The 19571-nt window shown below is 38.6% G+C and overlaps 1 protein-coding gene and 1 long non-coding RNA gene across 6 annotated transcripts in view; one reads left to right on the top strand and one right to left on the bottom strand.

Moving 5' to 3' along the window:
• The window catches only part of USP31 (ubiquitin specific peptidase 31), a 71116-nt gene that overhangs the window by 42073 nt on the left and 9472 nt on the right, over positions 1-19571 (bottom strand). The window contains exons 1-2 of one of the 3 annotated variants that reach the window (XM_038540048.1): positions 13385-13425; positions 29-241 (exon numbers count right to left, since the gene is read on the bottom strand). Coding sequence is in view for 1 of the 3 variants with exons in the window: in XM_038540046.1 (XP_038395974.1) it covers positions 104-241 (138 nt within the window). In the remaining 2 variants the exon portion in view is untranslated. Of the gene's footprint in view, positions 1-28; positions 242-13384; positions 13426-19571 lie in introns of those variants that run through there. The other 2 variants (XM_038540047.1, XM_038540046.1) reach the window with 2 other exon arrangements.
• Positions 13478-19023, top strand: LOC102152938. Of its 3 annotated transcripts, none has more exons than XR_005360805.1 (4): positions 13478-13618; positions 13861-14163; positions 17657-17772; positions 18812-19023. It is a non-coding gene; the product is annotated as an uncharacterized LOC102152938 (long non-coding RNA). The 3 variants fall into 3 exon arrangements; XR_005360806.1 differs by lacking the exon at positions 13478-13618 and adding an exon at positions 17397-17526 and having other exon boundaries at positions 13709-14163; XR_005360804.1 differs by lacking the exon at positions 13478-13618 and having other exon boundaries at positions 13723-14163.

Raw genomic sequence — 19571 nt, 5'->3', positions numbered from 1 at the left:
GAAGTTTAAGAGAAGAAACTATACTCACTCCATTCGATTAAGCCACCACGGAGCACCCTGTTCACTTGCTTCCTGGCTGCCCCAGCAGGGTGCGCACCCTCACCTTCACAGGAGGCTGGCCACTTTGCTTCACAGCATGATTGAGGTCTTCATGAACTCGGTCCAGAAGCCACAGCAGAAACTCCTGGGCGTCATGCTGGGAATTTCCCCGATATTGCAGTGCATTCTTTGACACAATACTCTACACAGGCAAATGAATCAGCATGAACAGTTGTGAGTTCCTGGCTTTAAAGATAAACGATTTATAATCTCAAAGAGGGATGCAAAACCTCAAGGGTGTTAGAGCACTTCCTAGAAAGACAGTAATATAAAAACAGATGTTTAATGTAAAAATGCCACTCCTGAGAAACAGGTACAGAAAACTTCAATGTACCTACCCAACAATCCTACTTTGAGGAATATATCTAAAAGAAACCATCAAAACAGCATGCCAAGACTTCTAAGAAAATATTCATTCATCAGGTTTTATAACAGCAAAAAACTGGTAATAACTTGAACATTTTAAAAATGAGAGCTCATTAAATAAATAACATAGTATTGAATTATAAACCCAAATATAAAATAAACACATCTACAATATATAAATGATTGAGTAAATAAACAAGGGGAAGAGATAAATCTTTATTATAGAATTCCAAATAATTAACATCATTAGTTCCCTCACAGGAGTTAGACCTTAACCTCCTACCTTGAGTAGTGACTTGCTTCCAAAGACTAGAATATGGAAAGAAGGGTAGCCAGTGAAAGGTTCTCGGTGAGCTAGTTAACTAAGTCCATGGCTCTGAAGCATACGGCCTGGGTTCAAATTTCTATCTCACCACTTGTATTTGTGAGACCTGGGCCTACCCTCTTCCAAAGCAAAAGGGAGAATAGTGATTTAATGTGATGGTTATGTGAGAATGAATGCACAATATTTCACATGTATAATAAGCACTCAAATTTCAGCTCTGAGTATGGGATTTGGAAGCAGGGAGGAAGAAGGGGAGATGACTGCACAAAGGGAGGACAGTTAGGAGACAAAGCTGATAAGGCAAGAAATAATAAGGGTCCAAGCTAAGGCAGTGAGGACAGAAACATGAAGGCAGGCCTGAGAAATTTAGGAACTCAGGCAGTAGACTCAATAGGATTTGTGACCTAATGAATGGGGACAGTGAGAGAGGAGGCATTTATGTTCCCAAGGTGTCATATCTGGATGATGGGCTACTGATGGTACCCTTCATCGAGGCAAAATGAAAAAGGAAGATGTCTGGGAAGATGATGGTAAGTCCACTTTTGAATCCATTTAAAGTTCTGTGGAATCTCCAAGTAGAAATACCTGGTACACAACTGAAGAACCCAGTTCTGGGGCTCAGTGGAAGAGTGTGTGCTAAGGACAAAGATTTGGGAATCAATAGATGGGTGGTAATTGAAATCATAAGTATAGCTGAGATTGCTCAAACATGGTCATGAGAGATCAAGCCAGAGGACAGAACCCAGAGGACACTATTATTTGGGGGCTCTAAAAGGAGACTAAGAAAAGGCCACCAAAGACATGGCAAGAAAAGCAGGAGAACTGTCTGTAATCTAAAGCTAGTCATACATGCAAATATGTCCCCTCTCCCTAGTCTCAAGAGTCCAGAGAAGAGAGTTATGAAGGAGTGATCAACAGCATTAAGAATGATAAAATAGGACAAAGAACTAAAAACTGTCCACTGTATTTTCCAATTAAGATGGTTATAGGGGAGTGCATGGCTGGCTCAGTCAGTGGAATGTGCAACTCCTGATCACAGGGTTGTGGGTCTGAGTCCCATGTTGAGTATTGAGATTACTTAAAAATGAAATATTAAGGGGTGCCTCAGTGGCTCCGTTGGTTAACCTCCAGGTCTTGGTTTTGGCTCAGGCCATGATCTCATGGGTAGAGGGATTGAGTCCTACATCAGACTCCAAACTCAACGCAGAGTGTGCCTGAAGATTATCTCCCTCTACCCCTCTCTGCACTCACTCTCACACACAGTTTCTCTCTAAAATAAATAAATAAATCTTTAAATATGTTTTTTTTAAAAAAGGGACAGATTTACAATTTGATTATGAAGAAGAACCATCATAATCTGATAATCAATTAGATGTGAATAACAAAAAGATGATTTACGAAGATTGATATTCAAGGAGAAAAAAATCAAAGGGACACAAATGAGAGAGAATATACTGAAGTGTCAACTGGCAAAATTTACTAACTGGATAAAGTGGGCAAAGGAGAGGAAGGACACTAATAACAAAGTTTCAGTGACTAGAAGGATAACACTTGAATGCTATCTCAGACAAAGGTAGGCAAAAGGTGAAATAAGTGTGGGGAGTCTTCACCATACTACAAAACTTCTCCCAGAGTCAGACACCACCTAAATCACCAAATCCAGAGTTTTCTTTCTTGGTCCTCACCTTCCTCAATCTCCCTGTAGCATTTTATACTTGACACCTTATTTCATCTTGAAATAGTTTGGCTTCTGGCCTTATGCACTCATTTAAGGGAATCAAAGCCAGAGCCATTGGTGTGGACAGTGGGAAAATGTGAGCTAGAGAAGAAAGAGAAGATTTTCCAGTAAAGAAAAAAGACCAATAAAAGACATCAGCACTAGCAAAACCATTGATGGTATGGCCAATTCAGGATGGAAGAGAAGCACGTGACTGGTAATACTATATTAAGGGATACAGAGAAGAAATGAGAGAGGAGGACACCAAGGTTTTTAGTATCTGATTTAGATGGATAATAAAATCAGGAACAGAGGAAGAGACTGGGGGACAGCAGAGCTTTGAACATGCTGAATTTGAGGTACCTAGAGGATCTCCAGTGAGGTGAAGTCTGATGCTCAGGAAAGAGATCTGAGCTGGAAAGTTAAATCAGAGCAGCACTCTCTTACCATATGAACAGAGAGGAAAAAACGCAGGCAGCATCTAATGAGAAAAGGAGGCAGGTAGATTCTTGAAGAATGCTGGCACAGAAGGGACAAGTCACAATAAAGAAGTTAAATAAGATAAAAGCAGCCAGGCGAGCCAGAGAGAAGGAACAGCGATGTAAACTACTGCAGAAAAGCCAAGACAGGGGCAGCCCCAGTGGCGCAGCGGTTTAGTGCAGCCTGCAGCCCAGGGCATGATCCTGGAGACCCTGGATCGAGTCCCACGTCAGGCCCCTGGATCGAGTCCCACGTCAGGCTCTCTGCATGGAGCCTGCTTCTACCTCTGCCTGTGTCTCTGCCTCTCTTTCTCTCTCTGTCTCTATGAATAAATAAATAAATAAATATTTAAAAAGAAAAGAAAAGCCAAGACAGGCACTGAGACAGACCTTTGGAATGGCCAATTAAGAAGCTGATGGTGCAATTTCAGTGAAGCAGAATACTGACCAGAGAAGGTGAGAAGAAAAGGTAAGGAAATTGAATGATTCCAAGAAGACCACTCTTTATATGCAAGAGGCTCAGTTATAAAAGGAAGGAAGGAGGAAAGATGCTGTGCCTGGTAGGGGACTCCCAGGAAGACAAACTTACATACTGAGGGGAAGAACAGGAGATGCCTACAGAAAGAGGATTCTTCAGTGAGAGGCAAAGGAGGGATTCAGAAAAGAAGTAGTGAAGTGCCTTAAACAGGAGGTGGGAGACAGCAGAGAAGGAGGTAAGGAGGAACACCTGGGTAGCTCAGTGGTTGAGCATCTCCTTTGGCTCAGGTCGTGATCCTGGGGTCCTGAGATCAAGTCCCACCTCAGGCTCCCCATAGGGAGCCTGCTTCTCCCTCTGCCTGTGTTTCTGCTTCTCTCTCTTTAAAAAAAAGAGAGAGAGACTCTCTCTCTCTCTCTCTCTCTGTGACTATCATAAAAAAAAGAAAAAGAGAGAGAGAGAGAGAGAGAGAGGAGGAGGAGGAGGTAAGGATAGTTATGGATTCAGAGGTTAGAGACAGGAAGGCAGGGAACCTTTGTTTTTGTCAGTTGTTTTGGGTTGTTCCTTTTGGGGAAGCACAGGACAGCTGCCAAGAGGAAGTCTGTGTGGCAAGGCTAACAACAAATCTCATGGCACATGGCTGGGGCACGCAAACTGCCTGAACATGGCATGGGTCTGGTTTAAAACCCTCTCTTGTGTTTACTTCCAGTGGCAGTGGGGAAGTTCTCAGCATACACAGGTTCTTAAGAGGTTAGCCAAAATCAAGCTCTTCACTATGTATCACGGCAGGTAATTCATGCACAGTGTTCATCAAATTTCAGAGTGGAGACTACACAATTCTTTATCAGGACTGCATTAAATCTGATTTATGATTCCTGCCACTATCACTTCAACTCATCTACCACTTATCCCCCGATTGCTGTGTACAAAGTGCTGTGCAGAGGCTGCTCAACCAGATTTTTGTTGGGCACGACTTAACAGGCAACAGGACTTCTACAACCTCTGTAACTAGGGCAAAAAATGCTCTAGGTCAACCCCACCCTAAATCACTATATCACAAAGTAAAGGACACTTTACAGGAAACCTCCCTGAACACACACAAACACAAAGGCTCTTTTTTTCAACCCCTTTACCTACTTCACAATGATGACCTCTTCCCACTGCAGAGACCCAGGGGACTATTTATTTTACTTCTTACCAAGACAAAACAAAACACACAATAATCTAATAACCATTGTTTAGTATATGTTACAGAAGAAAGAAAATAGTTGTAGTCAAGAAGGAAAAATAGCGGAAATCAAGAAACGTAGGCCCAATCTCTGGCTCTGCCACAAACCACTGGTTATCTCGGGGTGGTAAGTCAGGGAACTAGTGATTTCTGGTTTATAAAGGGAAGCAGTTGAGTTGGCCATCGATGACACCCCTGTATCCCAAATCTCCCCTAGACTCTTCCCCTAGAGTTCTAACAAGTGATCTGATTTTTCCTTTGGGCCTCATCTGATGTTGCTTTGGTTTGCCTTTTATAATTTTTTGCATAATTAAACCTTAGTTTATTTTTGTTTATGTCCTAAAATCAATCTTTCTGCAGTTTTAAAAAAAAGTTAACACTAGAATATGTCATCTATAAATAGGAGCATCGCTACAATCTGAGAAATTATTTACATTTGTCACTTCTATGAAAAATAGAATATGTGCCTTCTTAAAATTAACCTTGCATATTTATGTCTATTTTATAGAATGTGAGTATAGTGCTTGTTTGGAAAAAGATGAACTAACCTATTAGTTTAAAAAAGGAGTTGGAAGCATGACCCAGAGAAGAAAAAGAATGAAGTCTATCCAATTGGCATGGTAAAATTAGACATGAGGTTCTTTTGTTCTAGGGTGCTACTCTAATATAGAAGCAACAGAATACTAAGCTCCAGAGTAAAGACAGAATCGTTCAAGATACACTTTACAACCCTAAGAAGAAGACAACAAAGCAATGGCTATTGATGATCTCCACCTAAGGTGAATGGACATGATGGTATTGATTTGATCAGGAGGTGGGTTATTCCTCTTTCGGGGAAAAGGTAGCTTGCCAGAACTCACCAAACCAAATTATCACCCATTCTCCTTGATTCTATGCCAGAAGAAATGTAGAATTTATTTCCAGTGATGCTGGGTAAAAAGCAGATCTTGAGAGGACAACAGTATTTACATTTAAAGAAAAAATTGAAATGTGAACAGCTGAGTTCATAGATAGCATCTAAAAGTGTAATTTGGCTTCTGGACTGTATTGGAAAGAATGGAGTAATAACACTTGTCTTGAGAAGTTTCATCTTTTGAATTTGACTTTATGGACAACTACTGAGTTGATGAAGAATACTTAACTAAAACATAAGGGATGAGATTGGGGATGAATACTGTAAGACCAGATATGATCCACGAAAAACAATAATAGAGAATGAGTCCATTCAACAGTGTTCCATACCAGGGTATACAATGCAGCCATGTCAAAAAGGGTCCTCTGACTCCTTCATTCATTCTTTCCTCCTTGTCTTCACCTCTGTGAGGGAAGTCTTTTCACATAACACAAGTTAGGCTGAGAGGCCCTTGGTATTAGCCAGCTGTGGCAACAATGGGACCTTGAAAAAGACTGTAAGGCCTCCAGACTTTCACACATACTCGCCCTATGACAGGAATGCCCTCCACTCCCATCCCTCAAATACATTCCTTCACTCTCTCCTTCCTTGGTAGGATGGAGCTGGGAGCTCTGTAGAAGAGGAGAGAGATAGAAGAGAAAGAAGACAACAGGAAAGGAGCTTCAATCCAAGATGGAATGACAACTCAATGATAATAGTAGAGAGTGCCACATGGAACCTGTTTATGTATTTGAGTTTGGCCAGAGGGGAAAGGGAGTTAATTCCAGTACAGAAGGGCCTAACATGAGTAACTTGAGTCTAGGTGTCCCTTGTACCCAAGTTCTCATGATCCAAACTAAACACATTTGGGTAGCAAGGGATATTTGCATTGTTAGAAGAGTAGATTTGGCTATTAAACACACTTGCATGTACCACAAAGACTTGGCAACAGGGATTCATTGCTGCAATATAAACTAGGAAAAGTTTATACATCTTGTCTAAAAGAGAAAGCTATGAGTGTTGAGAAATAGTTACTGCTATTTCAAAAATTACAACTAAGCTGGAAATAGAGCTGGGATGAAAGGAAGAAATACAAAAAAAGAAATACAAAAAAAAAAAATACAAAAAAAGGAAGAAATACAAAAAAAAAAAAATACCGCATACCCCAAGCGGTTCAGCCACATGAACAATGAGCAAAGATTTCACAACAGATCATAAAGCTATACAGGTAGAAAATAAAGCAGCAAGAGAAGACCCCCCCGCCCCCCGCCATACACAAACAGTGGTTGGAAGTCTCCACTAGAAATGCAATAGAAACAGAAAAATTGGATTCCGAATACCTGGGTTCAAATCCTCTTTCCTCCACTTTTTTACCTCATATGTGTTTTGAGAATACTTTTCTAAAAGAATTGCTGTGAAATTTTAATGAGATTTATTTTACAAACTATATAAAATGATTTTCACAACAAACAGTTTTATAAAAGCATTTTATAAACTCTAAAATTCTACACAGCTTCTATTATTCAAGTTTCAAAAATCAAGAAAAAAAAGAAATGAATTATCCTATATAATCCTGGAAAATATCAAAGAAAAAGAAAAAATATCTAAAGCACTGGCTTTAACACTTGGCTGTACATTAGAATCATCTAGGGAAATTAAAAAAAAAAAAAACTGGGAGCAACTCAGAGATGCTGATTTAATTATTTACAGTGTGACCTGATCATTGTTAACCTTTTTCAAGTGTGGTTTAAAAAAAAAAGAAAGAAAATTCTATTTCTCATGTGAAGCCAAGACAGAAAGAGCACGGCCGCAGTGGAAAAGTTCTAAAGTTTCACTTCCAAAAGTACTAAAACTTATGGGAGGCTCTTCTGTCATAACTGTATTATACCATTTATTACACTGTATTTTATTCATATGACCAAAACACATAACCTCATATCTGCCTCCACCATTAGACAATGATCTGGAATGTCTTATTTAATATTATTTTCCCAACACCTAGCAAATTCAATACTTGAAACAAACAATAACAATTAATTATTGAGTGCTTATACTGTATCAGGCATTATACCAATTGTTTATAGGTATTATTTCCTATAAAATTAACCCTCAGAAATTCCCTATGTTGTTAAAATACTGTTATCATTATTTATAGACAAAGAAACTTGGGATCAGAAAAGTGAAAAACTTGCCCAAAGTTACCACTATTCTTCAAACTCCTCTGATTAAAACAGCCTTAAAACATTTTTGTTCATAATCCTTCAATAAATGATTTTTTTTTTCCTTACATGACTCAGAATCATACAGGGCTTGATCATTCTGAATGTCATTTCTTAATATGGACATAAAACATATGTTAGAGACTGAACTACAGCTGTACCAAGCCTGTGGCTTCTGGGAGCTTATTTGCTTTTAATAAATCCTTGTTAATCACTGTTTGTTTTGTCGTAATTTGCATTTTTCCTATGACTGAAATATGGCCCAGAAACAAAAAATGGAGTTTATCTGAGATGTTATTATTTGAGGAGTAAGAAGGAATTTGGACTATGTCAGAAGATCAAGTTGCAGTATGTGAAGGAGAACTATGTCTGCCTGAGTGTCCCACGATGCTGGAGAAAGCCAACAACAGAGACAACAATCTGGCTCTGAAGAACTACATCTGTCTCCCATAGCAAATGTAAAGGAAGGTGTTCTTTACCTTACTTACAATGCTCAAGCTGCTCTGCTGGTGGCACTGAATTCTGATCCTGTCCATCCTTCCCAGCATACTCTATGTGGTCAAGCCTAGGTGACTCCAAGGTTAAAGTCAACTCAGTCAACTCAGGTCATCAAAAGTGTTTATGTATCTAATCAACTAACTTAAGTAAGTCAAGAATATCTTCTTTTCGGTCTTTCTGTCTTTATCCAATACAGTCTAAGATTCTTCCTAACTACAATAAAATAAAAGCATTTTTAAAAGCTTTTTTTTTAAAGGAGGAAGGAGGAATTTTTGACTAACAACACAGTCCAAAAAGCAAATGTCCAGTCCTGGTTTAGCTAAAAGGCTATCTTATGGGAATGTAATCATCTTTAACAGTTAAAAATCAAAACAAGAAATCTTGGAGCCCTCTCTACTTGCTAAGTGGGATGCTGCTTGATTCATGAATTATTTATCTAATATAGATCTTTAAATTTTTATAAAAGTCAAAACAGAAAAGCCAAAAGTCATTGAAATATCTAAGAAATTATTGTACATTCCTACCATGGAACTTTGCAAATGCTTACATTTTAGGAAACATGTAAAATTAATACATAATACATTAAGCTTTGGAAAGAAGATGCAAAACTACATGTGAACATAATTTCAAATTTCTAAAATACATTTTTAAAGATTTTTTTGTCTTTTAGCCTTCTAAAATATACACCAAAACATTAACAGTCATTGCCTGAGTGGAAAGTTTTAGCTGATTTATCCCTTTCTTTCTTTATACATTTCCATATTTCCCACATTTTCTAAAGTGAATTTGTTGGTAACAATGAATAGGTGCCACTTAAGGAGATCTTATGACAGCACACCCTGGTATACTGGCTAGGGAACCCAAATCTTCTGCACGAAAGATGGCTGGCAAAACAAAGAAATGTACCTTATTTGTAGTTGAGGCTTTGGCCCCAAATACCAGTGAGTTGGACTGCACTACGCCGAGAAGGTCTTTTTTCTCTGCTAGACAGACCTAAGGAACTCAAACCAAAGTTTTATGCCTATAGTAATGCTAAGCCCAAATATATACAAAAATTTGGATCTTATCACTGGAGAAAAAAAAGGGACAGTGGCTAGCATCAAAGAAAAACGGGAGAAAGAGAGAAAAAAACAATTTATGTCTACAGACACCCACCAAGGGACTTTAAAAAAAAAAAAAAGATTTCATTTATTTATTTTAAAGAGAGAGAGAGAGAACAGGAGCAGGGCAAAGGGCAGAGGGAGAAGCAGACTCCCTGCTGAGCAGGGAGCCTGTCCTGGTCTTGAACCCAGGACCCTGAGATCATGACCTGAGCTGAAGGCAGCAGCTGCTTAACCCACCGAGCCCAAGTGCCCCTCACCAGGGGCCTTTTTAAGCCACCCTGGCTTGCCAAGTCAGACATAAAGGCTTAGTCTTAGGAAGAGAAAAAAGAGAACCCAGAGTCAGCTTCCTGATCAAACAGAAGCAGAGAAAGAACACAGGATTGGTTTATAAACTCAGCATGTGGCACTACTCACTGGAACAGGGGCCAAAGTTCTTGGTTGAGTGGCACTGCTCTTTGGGATGGAAGTGAAGTGACCTATATACACCCTTGGAGGTGGAATAGGGTGAGAAAGACAATCAGTGGGGGATGCATAAGGTCAAGTCTTTCAACTATCCCAAACCCAAATCTGTAATCTGTGTGTGATTATACACAAAGAGACAAAGTATGCATCTTCTTGATTCTGAATATATTGATGGTAAACAGATCTAAAACGTTTTTGACAAACAGCCAATTTTATAAAGGGATCCAAAATATTCTGGAAATAATCTTGCTTTGAAGCATTACTGTTACTGCATCTTGATAACTGAAACATCAACTAGTAGTAACCAAGAGGCATCATTCATAAGCAGATCCAGGAAGTTTCACTACAAATTATGAGTTCATATTGGCATAAACCTGGAGTGCCATAAGCCCAATAAATCTTAGCTGGCTAAAGATCTTTCAAGTCACGGCCTGCCATATTACTTCTCCACACCCAACACTGTGTGCCTGACAGTCAAGTTGGGCTGACTCCTGAGCCACACACAGGTATAGCCTCCAAATCAATCCTGGCCTCTTCCAGTTCTTTCAACCCTCACATGAAAATCAGATTGCATAAAAACCCACACAAGGTGCTCGTCCTGGTTCCAGGCTTTTCCTAGCAAAGTACAACTTAGAACCTTTCTGCCTCAGCCTGGTCTGGCCTGACCAATTCTAGTTGGTTCAGGCCTTGGTCATCTCCTGTAGAAGGTGAAAGCTAAATGGAAGAATGTGTGAATACAAAGAACAAAGAGAATCTGTGAAATTAATACATGGTAACTCCCTAAGTTGTCAAACTGTTACTATCATATAGGTATGCTTCCACTTTAAAGAATAGATGAAGCTATCCTACCACACTAGTAATCAAAGACATGCAAATTAAAATAAAATGCTATTTTCCATTTATGGACATAAAGACTTCTATTCTGCAGCAGCAGGGTACAAAAGACATTCTTACATACTGCTAATGTATCCAATCCTATAAAATAAGGTTAAGGACCTTCAAAACAGATAGCTACTGACCCAGGAATTTCAATTCTATATATCCTAAAGAAATAATCAAAAGTAACTATAGTTTTCTTACTGATTTTAAGAACTCATATATGTTATGAATAACAATAATTTTATGCTTATAAAAAGAAAAAGCTAAAGATATATATAAAAAATACTCATCACAACCCATCCTAAATAGGTTATCACGTATCTTCATACAACGATCTGAAGAGTTTTTGTGACAAAAATTAATAATACAATATGAAATGAAAATCACATAATGCAAAACTGTATATACAGTTTGATACCAGTTATATTAAAACACACCCAGAACGGAGAAAAAAACAAGAAAGTAATAACCCAATAATTTCTATACATTTTCAATTTTCCTCTATTTTTACATATTTTCTAAGTCTTCCACAATAACTTAGATAATATTCTTATCAAAATAGATTTTATCTCATAATGAACTTTAGCAAAAGAAATCAAACACAAAAGAATATATACTTAATGTAAATCAAAACCCCAACAAGGAGCGCATAACTGGCTCAGTCAGTGATGCATGCAACTCTTAATCTCAAGGGTTGTGATTTCAAGGCCCATGTCAGGTGTAATTTCCATAAAAGAATGATGTCACTTAAAGAAAAAAAAAAATGAGATACCACTTCACACCCGCTAGGATGGCTTTAAATTAAAGACAGAAAATAAACAAGTGTTGGTGAGGATGTGGAAAAACTGGAACTCTCAAGCACTGCTAAAGGGAATATAAAATGGTGCAGCCACTGTGCAAAAACAGTTGGGCAATTGCTCAAAAAGTTAAACACAGAGTCACACTATGACCCAGCAATTCCACTCCTAAGCACACACCCAAAAGAAACGAAAACATATGTCCACACAAAAATGTGTGCATGAATGTTCACAGCAACATTATTCATAAGAGCCAAAAAGTAGAAACAAACCAAATATTCATTAATGGGTGAATGGATAAACAAACTGTGGTATATTTATGTAATGGAGTATTTTTCAATCATAAAAAGGAATCAAGTATAATGATGAACCTTGAAAACACACGCTAAGTGAAAAGAAGCCAGGTGCAAAAAACCACGTTGCAGAACTCCATTTATATGAGAGGCAAATCTATAGAACAGAAAGTAGATTAGTAGACACCCAGGGCTGGGAGGTTGGGGGGAAATGAGGAGTGACTGAAATTAGGAATGGGGTTTCTTTGGGGGATAATAAAAATGTTTTAAAGTTGATTATGGTTATAGATGCACAATTCTGTGAATATACTAAAAACCACTGAGTTGTATGCTTTAAATGGGTGATTATATGATATGTAAGTTTTATCTCAATAAAGCTGGGTTGTTGTTTTTTTAATTTTAAGTAGGATCCATGCTCAACATGGGGCTCAAACTCTTGATACCGAGATCAAGAGTCACATGCTCTACTAAATGAGTCAGCCAAGCGCCCCAATAAAGGTGTTTTTAAAAAGAATACATACTTTATTATTTCACTCATAATAAAACTCAAGAACAGGCAAAGCCTGTTAGAGGTGTTAAAGGCCAGAAGAATGGTTCCTTTGGGGAGGAGGGAGAGGGTGGAGCTTGGTAGGGAGCTATCAAAGTAGTTTCTAGAGTGCTGGTAAAGTTCCAATTCTTGTGGATTATTATCCCTTTAAGATAATTCATCAAGCTGTACACTACTGATGTATGCATTTTTCTATATATATGCCGTATTTCATTAAAAAGTTAAAAAAAAATTAGTGGTGCCTAGGGAGCTCAGTTGGTTGAGGGTCTGCCTTTGGCTCAGGTCATGATCTCAGGGTCCTGAGATTGAGCCCTGCATCAGCGGGGAGTCTCCTTGTGCCCCTGCCCCTGCTCGTATTCTCATACACTCTCTCTCTCTCCTTCTCTCAAATAAATAAAGTCTTAAAAAAAAAAAAAGTTTAAAAAATTAGTTGACTTCAAAAAAGGAAAAACACTAAAGTTTCTTATTTTAGCCAGACTCTCAGGCCCTACCTCAGTTTATTTAGTCTTATTTAGAGCTGACTGTACGTACCGGGTTACTTAACTAGAAGCAGATTAAAAATTGCAAAAGATGGGAATGAAGAAGCAGGAAGTATAGATTCCCAGGATAAAGTAAAACACAATAAAGCAAAAGAAATTAAGGACCATGAAGGAAGATGGTAGGAAGTGAGAGAGAGAGAATTACAAAAAAGCAGAATTAAGAATTCAAACAATACAGCAATCCAAAACCATTCCTAACATCCCACAGGACTTACAGCTCCACTAGCCCCAAAGAAACCTCCATTGTACGGAGGAACACAAGAGATGATGCTCCTAATACTCTAAAAATCACCAAGGACAGAGTAAAGGATGTCCAGAATTCTCTCTCTAGGTAAGTACGTAATTACTTACTAGGTAATTCTCTAAGTAAGTATGTAAAATACTCTATCAAGTCATCTATCAAATAATAAGGTTAAAATTTAAAGACCTGATGTTCAAACAAGTAATTATGTAGAAAATAACTTACACAAAAGACTTATTCCCCCAAAGGGCCAGATGAACGGGTTAATATTATGTCATTCAAAAAGATCATAAAATGACAACACAATGGCACAGAATACACCATCCCCCAAAGTACCCTCTAGGGACAGATACCTCAGTAGAGCCGGGTAACTCTGTAACACTGGAGATTTAAATACCACCCCTTCAAAAATAACCTATAATTCAAGGAGTCAAAGCCTAGAGCACACATGCATCAAAGGTAAGCTACAAAACAATTAGACTTGCAAGGCCAGAGAACATTCTGATGAACATCAGAGAACATTCTGATGTAGAACACATTTCTCTTTAACACTTAACTACAGTGGACTTTTATGAGATCCTCCATGTTTTCTTCCTACCAAGGTCCCTTTCCTTTGTCCCAGGCTTGCTCTTATAGGCTGGGGTGGTGGATGTATGAGATGGCTGGTTGGTTTTTCCTCCTAAAATGTTCCCATCACTCAGGTGTAAAGAATCAATAGTTGTCAAACCTTGCAACCTGGGAAGCTGGTATCATACGGCAATAAAAAGGAAAATAAGGAAACTGAGGCTCAGTGACCAGCTCACCTAACCCAAAACTCATGGGTTCATATTTCCAAAAGTAAGGAGCAGACCTGCACCACGTTGCCCTCACCGTCCTTCTGGCACGATCCTCTAATGCTGACCGACAGCCTGAAGCCTGAGACATAATCAGGTATCATCAGGAAGCAGGTGTGGGCAGTTATAACAGCCTACTCAGCTGCCTGGCATCACAACAGAGCCTCAAAGGTAACAACCAGCAGGTCTCCAACCTAACCAACCCTTCCTCCCGCTGGATAGGTAACAAGCTGCCAACGCTCCTCTCCTCTCACCCACCTGCAGGGAAATGAAGTTACTCTCCTCTTTCCTTCCTTCCTGTCACTATTAAAATTCTGATATCATTAACTAGTAGCTATTTCCCATGAGCTACTGCTTTTAAAGGAGTATGTCTTTTCTTTAGCATCTCTAGTTTATTCTAACTTTCATGGAGATTTGCCAAGTTGTCACTACGCTATTAAAAAGGTTCTCCTGGGGTGCATGGGTGGCTCAGTGGGTTACGTGTCTGCCTTTGGCTTGGGTCATGATCCCAGGGTCCTGGGATAGAACCCAGAGCCCCGCTTTGGGCTCTTTCTGCTCGTTGAGGAGCCTGCTTCTCCCTCTCCCTCTGCCTGCCACTCCCCGTGCTTGTGCTCTTTGTCAAATAAATAAATTAAAAAATATTTTTTTAAATAAAAAGATAAAAAGGGACTCTTATTTTAGGGTAAGATTAAAGTACATTCCAAGTTAATGTATCTTTATAATTACTGGGAGCACCTCTGGTTAGAAAAGTTCTACTATTCTTCTCCACCTATAGAGAGCTCTGGATCTCAAATAACAGGCTTGTCTCCTTCCCTAGTTTAAACACAAGCCTTTCGGGACACCTGGGTGGTTCAGCGGTTGATGGGACACCTGGGTGGTTCAGCGGTTAAGCGTCTGCCTTTGGCTCAGAGCTTAATCCCGGGGGTCCCTGGATCGAGTCCCAACACCGGGCTTCCCGCATGAAGCCTGCTTTTCCCTCTGCCTATGTCTCTGCCTCTCTCTCTGTGTGTCTCTTATGAATAAATAAAATCTTTAAAATAAATAAACACAAGCCTTTCTCTGCCTTCCTCATTGTTCAAAGTACAGCATATACATAAGTTCTTGGCCCATTCATTCACTCATAAACCTGCATACAAAGGACAGGACCAATTGTTATGGGAAACTTAGAGAGTCACAGAATTAATCTTTTTTTTAAATTTTTATTTATTTATGATAGTCACAGAGAGAGAGAGAGAGAGGCAGAGACACAGGCAGAGGGAGAAGCAGGCTCCACGCACCGGGAGCCCGACGTGGGATTTGATCCCGGGTCTCCAGGATCGCGCCCTTGGCCAAAGGCAGGCGCCAAACCGCTGCGCCACCCAGGGATCCCAAATTTTTTTTTAATCTTTTTTTTTAAAATTTTTATTTATTTATGATAGTCACAGAGAGAGAGAGAGAGAGGCAGAGACACAGGCAGAGGGGAGAGTCACAGAATTAAAAGTCTGTAGAAATGCCTGTTTCTTCATCTGTTAAGACAGAAAATAATTTATGTATCTACTTTACACTGTTATAAGAAATAAAATAATCCACTGTGCAGGGCATATGGTAAGCACCCATATGTTAGCTACGGGAAAAAAACAAGATGGAGAAAATTCCATACACCGTGCTACCATTTATCTAAATAAGAGAAAATATGAATACACACACACATATATACACACACAAAAGCTAGAGAAAATTAATGATTACATACACAATACACACACATATATATGCACACACACAAAGCAAGAGAAAATTAGTTTTTATATTAAACAATGAAAGAATAAATCATAAAATTTAGGGAGAAAGAGACCAGGGTGTCAGGATCAAAGACAAACTAGACTTCTTTGAATAGATCTTATGTTGGACACTTGACTTCAGGCCATGTATTTTATACATAATTATACAACAAAATTAAATTTTAAAAAGCAATGCTCAAAATCAAAAGCAAAAAGAAACAAATGAATTTAATAAGAATCCAGTTGGTGACAAAGTCACACTGAGAACTATTCCAAGTAATTTTAAGACATAGTAATTTGACTCTATAGGCTTAGTAAGCCATGTCCTATTGAGGGGGGAGGGAAGGGGACCATGAAAATAAATCAGATATTTTTCTTTTTTTTTTTTAATTTTTATTTATTTATGATAGTCACACACAGAGGGAGAGAGAGAGAGAGAGAGAGGCAGAGACATAGGCAGAGGGAGAAGCAGGCTTCATGCACCGGGAGCCCGACGTGGGATTCGATCCCGGGTCTCCAGGATCGCGCCCTGGGCCAAAGGCAGGCGCCAAACCGCTGCGCCACCCAGGGATCCCATCAGATATTTTTCAAATTCTCATAGATGGTGGAAGTATTGAGATTATTATCCCGAGACTTATAAGTGCATTGTGGGATAATGCAAATGAGAATTTACACCGATGCTAGGAACAGGGTTCAGCATAGGAGAAAGGAGAAACAGATGCAAGATCAAGGAGTTAAATAAAAACCCTCAAATCCTGATTGGGAATTATCAATATGAATTCTTGATTTAGTATGTCTTTAAAAGAAGTTACATACTTCCTAGCTCTGTCTACTTAGAAGACATAGGGATCCCTGGGTGTCTTGGCGGCTAAAGCACCTGCCTTCAGCTCAGGGCGTGATCCTGGAGTCCTGGGATCGAGTCCCACAACAGACTCCCTGCATTGGAGCCTGCTTCTCCCTCTGCCTATGTCTCTGCCTCTCTCTGTGTGTCTCTCATGAACAAGTAAATAAAATCTTAAAAAAGAAAAAAAAAGAAAATAAAGAAGACATAGACACCACATGCACCCCTAGTGCCCAGACTGTGACTTCTCAGTGCCATTTGCCAATAAAAGACAACCAGGGCTCCTTAAAGAAATGACTGATCCCAGATCTAGGGCAGAAAATGTGCAAGATGAGCCTGGAAAATCTTCCCTGGATTTGGTCTGACATCACAGACTACTAGTACCATGTCAAAAAGATTTAGGAGCTCACTTCTACTGGCCAAAAATGGCACAATTTGAGCATCAATAAGGTTAATAACTGTAATTGAGCCACATCAGATACACATTTAAATCTATGAGTTCGTACGGTTGCAAACAAAAAACTCACTGACCATATTTGGATATTAATAAATTACAGATACCTGGGTAGCTCAGCAGTTAAGCATCTGCCTTAGGCTCAGGGTGTGATCCTGGAGTCCTGGGATCCTGTCCCACATCAGGCTCTCTGCAGGGAGCCTGCTTCTCTCTCTGCCTCTCTCTCTCTGTGTGTGTCTTTCTCATTAATTAATAAATCTTTTTAAAAAATTACTTTTAAAACGAAAAATTAGGGAGAAAGAAACTTCAAGCATTTATTTTGCCTTTCTTCTCTAAATTTACTTTGCAGTACATAAATTGATGAGGGCAAGAGTCTCTACAGAAGTGTTCTAATAAGAATGTCAAAGTTATAATATCACCATTTTCGACCCTTAATGAACTAATGGATCAAGGAATAATCATCAATGTCTACTACCATAGTAAGACATAGAACCAGACATTATAAGCTTCCTGATCAAAGTTTATAACACCACCAAAAAAAGAAAGGGGGAGGGATTTTTTTAAAAAAAAGCCTTAATCTTATTAAGAACATTTTAATTGAAACTACAGGAATATAACAGGCAAAATCAGACTTTGGGAAGCTCTATGGCAATAACTCTTCAAACTGTGACCCACGGACAGGTGCCCATCCATCTATGAACTTTTTGTCACCAGTATATGACTAGGTAAGTACAGAAATTGAAAGCAGGCATTTATTTAGAAACACTTAGAGCAAACTAACAGAAGTTTTATGTCTATAGAGTCTAAATTTTTTCAATGGGGCTGGTTTTATGTATGCTTTTTATTTCATTTTCTGGAAAAGCTTAAAGGCCGAGTTAAGAAATGTATACTGTGTTTTGAATATAAAAGAAGTAAAAGCAATTTTTGAGAAGAAATAATGTAATTACGGGTAAACTTTAAAATTAATTTGGCAACAATAAAAACTGTCCAGTGGAAGAGACAGAATTTAGAAATGAGGAAGGGTACTTGAAGGCCACAGTCTTAGAATGACTGCCTTCATTAACACCACTTGCTATTTATTGAATAATTACTATGTGTAAGTTTCAATACTAAACCCTTATTTATTTGTACCTTCTTTCTTAATTCTCATAAAAACCAGGCAAGGTTCTGCTTACTATCACTGAACCCAATATCCTAATTTCAAAAAGGGAATAATCCCTCTTTCACAGGGCTGTAGTGAAAATTTGATGAAAAAATTGTATGAATGTACAGTTGATCCTTGAACAATGTGGGAGTTAGGGGCACTGACCTCCATACAGTCAAAAATCCGTGTAACTTTGGACTCCTCAAAAACTTAATAGAACCACAAGTGATCACTTTTTATTGCAATATACAACTTACTGGACAGACTAACTGCTCACACAGAGATAATCAGCATCACTTGGCATTTTAAGTGGATGCTTGCAACACTCAAGCTCACCGCCAAGAGCAAGAGGAGGGAGTCATGAAAATATTACAGTAGTACAGTATTTTAATACTTAATATTTTATGCAGTTATAATTTAATCCTGCTTCCTACACTTGTTTACATTTGACTGTAAATGTGCCATGTACAGTCTGTGTGTGCTTAAGTTTTGATAAATTTTAACTTTTTGTAATAGGTTTGTGTATATTTTATGGTAGTAAATATTAACATAAACTAGGATCTAATTTCATGCATTTGTGACATACATTAACTTCCACTTAATTTTTTTGTTATTTCTAGGCTATGCAGTTCATCTGCCAGTTTAATTGCCACAAATCTCCAAAAAATTCACATATATATATATGTATATATATATATATACATATATATGATTTTTTTTTTCAATTCTGCAAACAGGAAGACCCGCACAGTTCAAACCAGTGTTGTTCAAGAATCAAATGGACTCTGCAAATGATCTGGCTCCACACAAATAAATGGTATTTTCATTATTATGATTATTGTTTCTTAAATCTCCTGAGAATCAGATAGCTCTCCCTTGCTTTTAAAGATCAGAATACCAGGGGCACCCAGCTGGTCAGTTAGAAGAACACATGACTCTTGATCTCAAGGTCATGAGTTCAAGCCCCAGGTTGGGTGTAGAGATTACTAAAAAATAAACAAACAAACTTTAGAAGGAAGAAAGAAAGAAGGATTGATTAGAATACCAAGAATTAAAGAATTTACTGAGCTGGTGATGCGCTTACAAAGATTTCTTACAATAGAAGCAACAAAGGCATTTCCTGACCAGTCCCATGAAATCTTCTAATGCGTGAACTGTTTGTTTGCGGACACATTGTTTGCTACCATCCAAGCTCAACAACCGGAGGGAAGAAGCAACAGATGTTCAGTGACTGGCCAATTCCTCTAGGAACTGCCACAGTCCATGGCATCAAACAATGATTTCTAAATGGAGAAAGACCACAGTCAGATGAAAGACAAGATATCTTGATGTGCTCAACTGCAAAAATGTTGTTTGTTAAACATAAAAGGTCATTTGAGG

The sequence above is a fragment of the Canis lupus genome, chromosome 6 (genome assembly GCF_011100685.1).
Source record: "Canis lupus familiaris isolate Mischka breed German Shepherd chromosome 6, alternate assembly UU_Cfam_GSD_1.0, whole genome shotgun sequence".
Lineage (NCBI taxonomy): Eukaryota > Metazoa > Chordata > Mammalia > Carnivora > Canidae > Canis > Canis lupus.
Note: the sequence above shows the minus strand (reverse complement) of the source record. Positions and strands in the feature narration are given on the sequence as shown.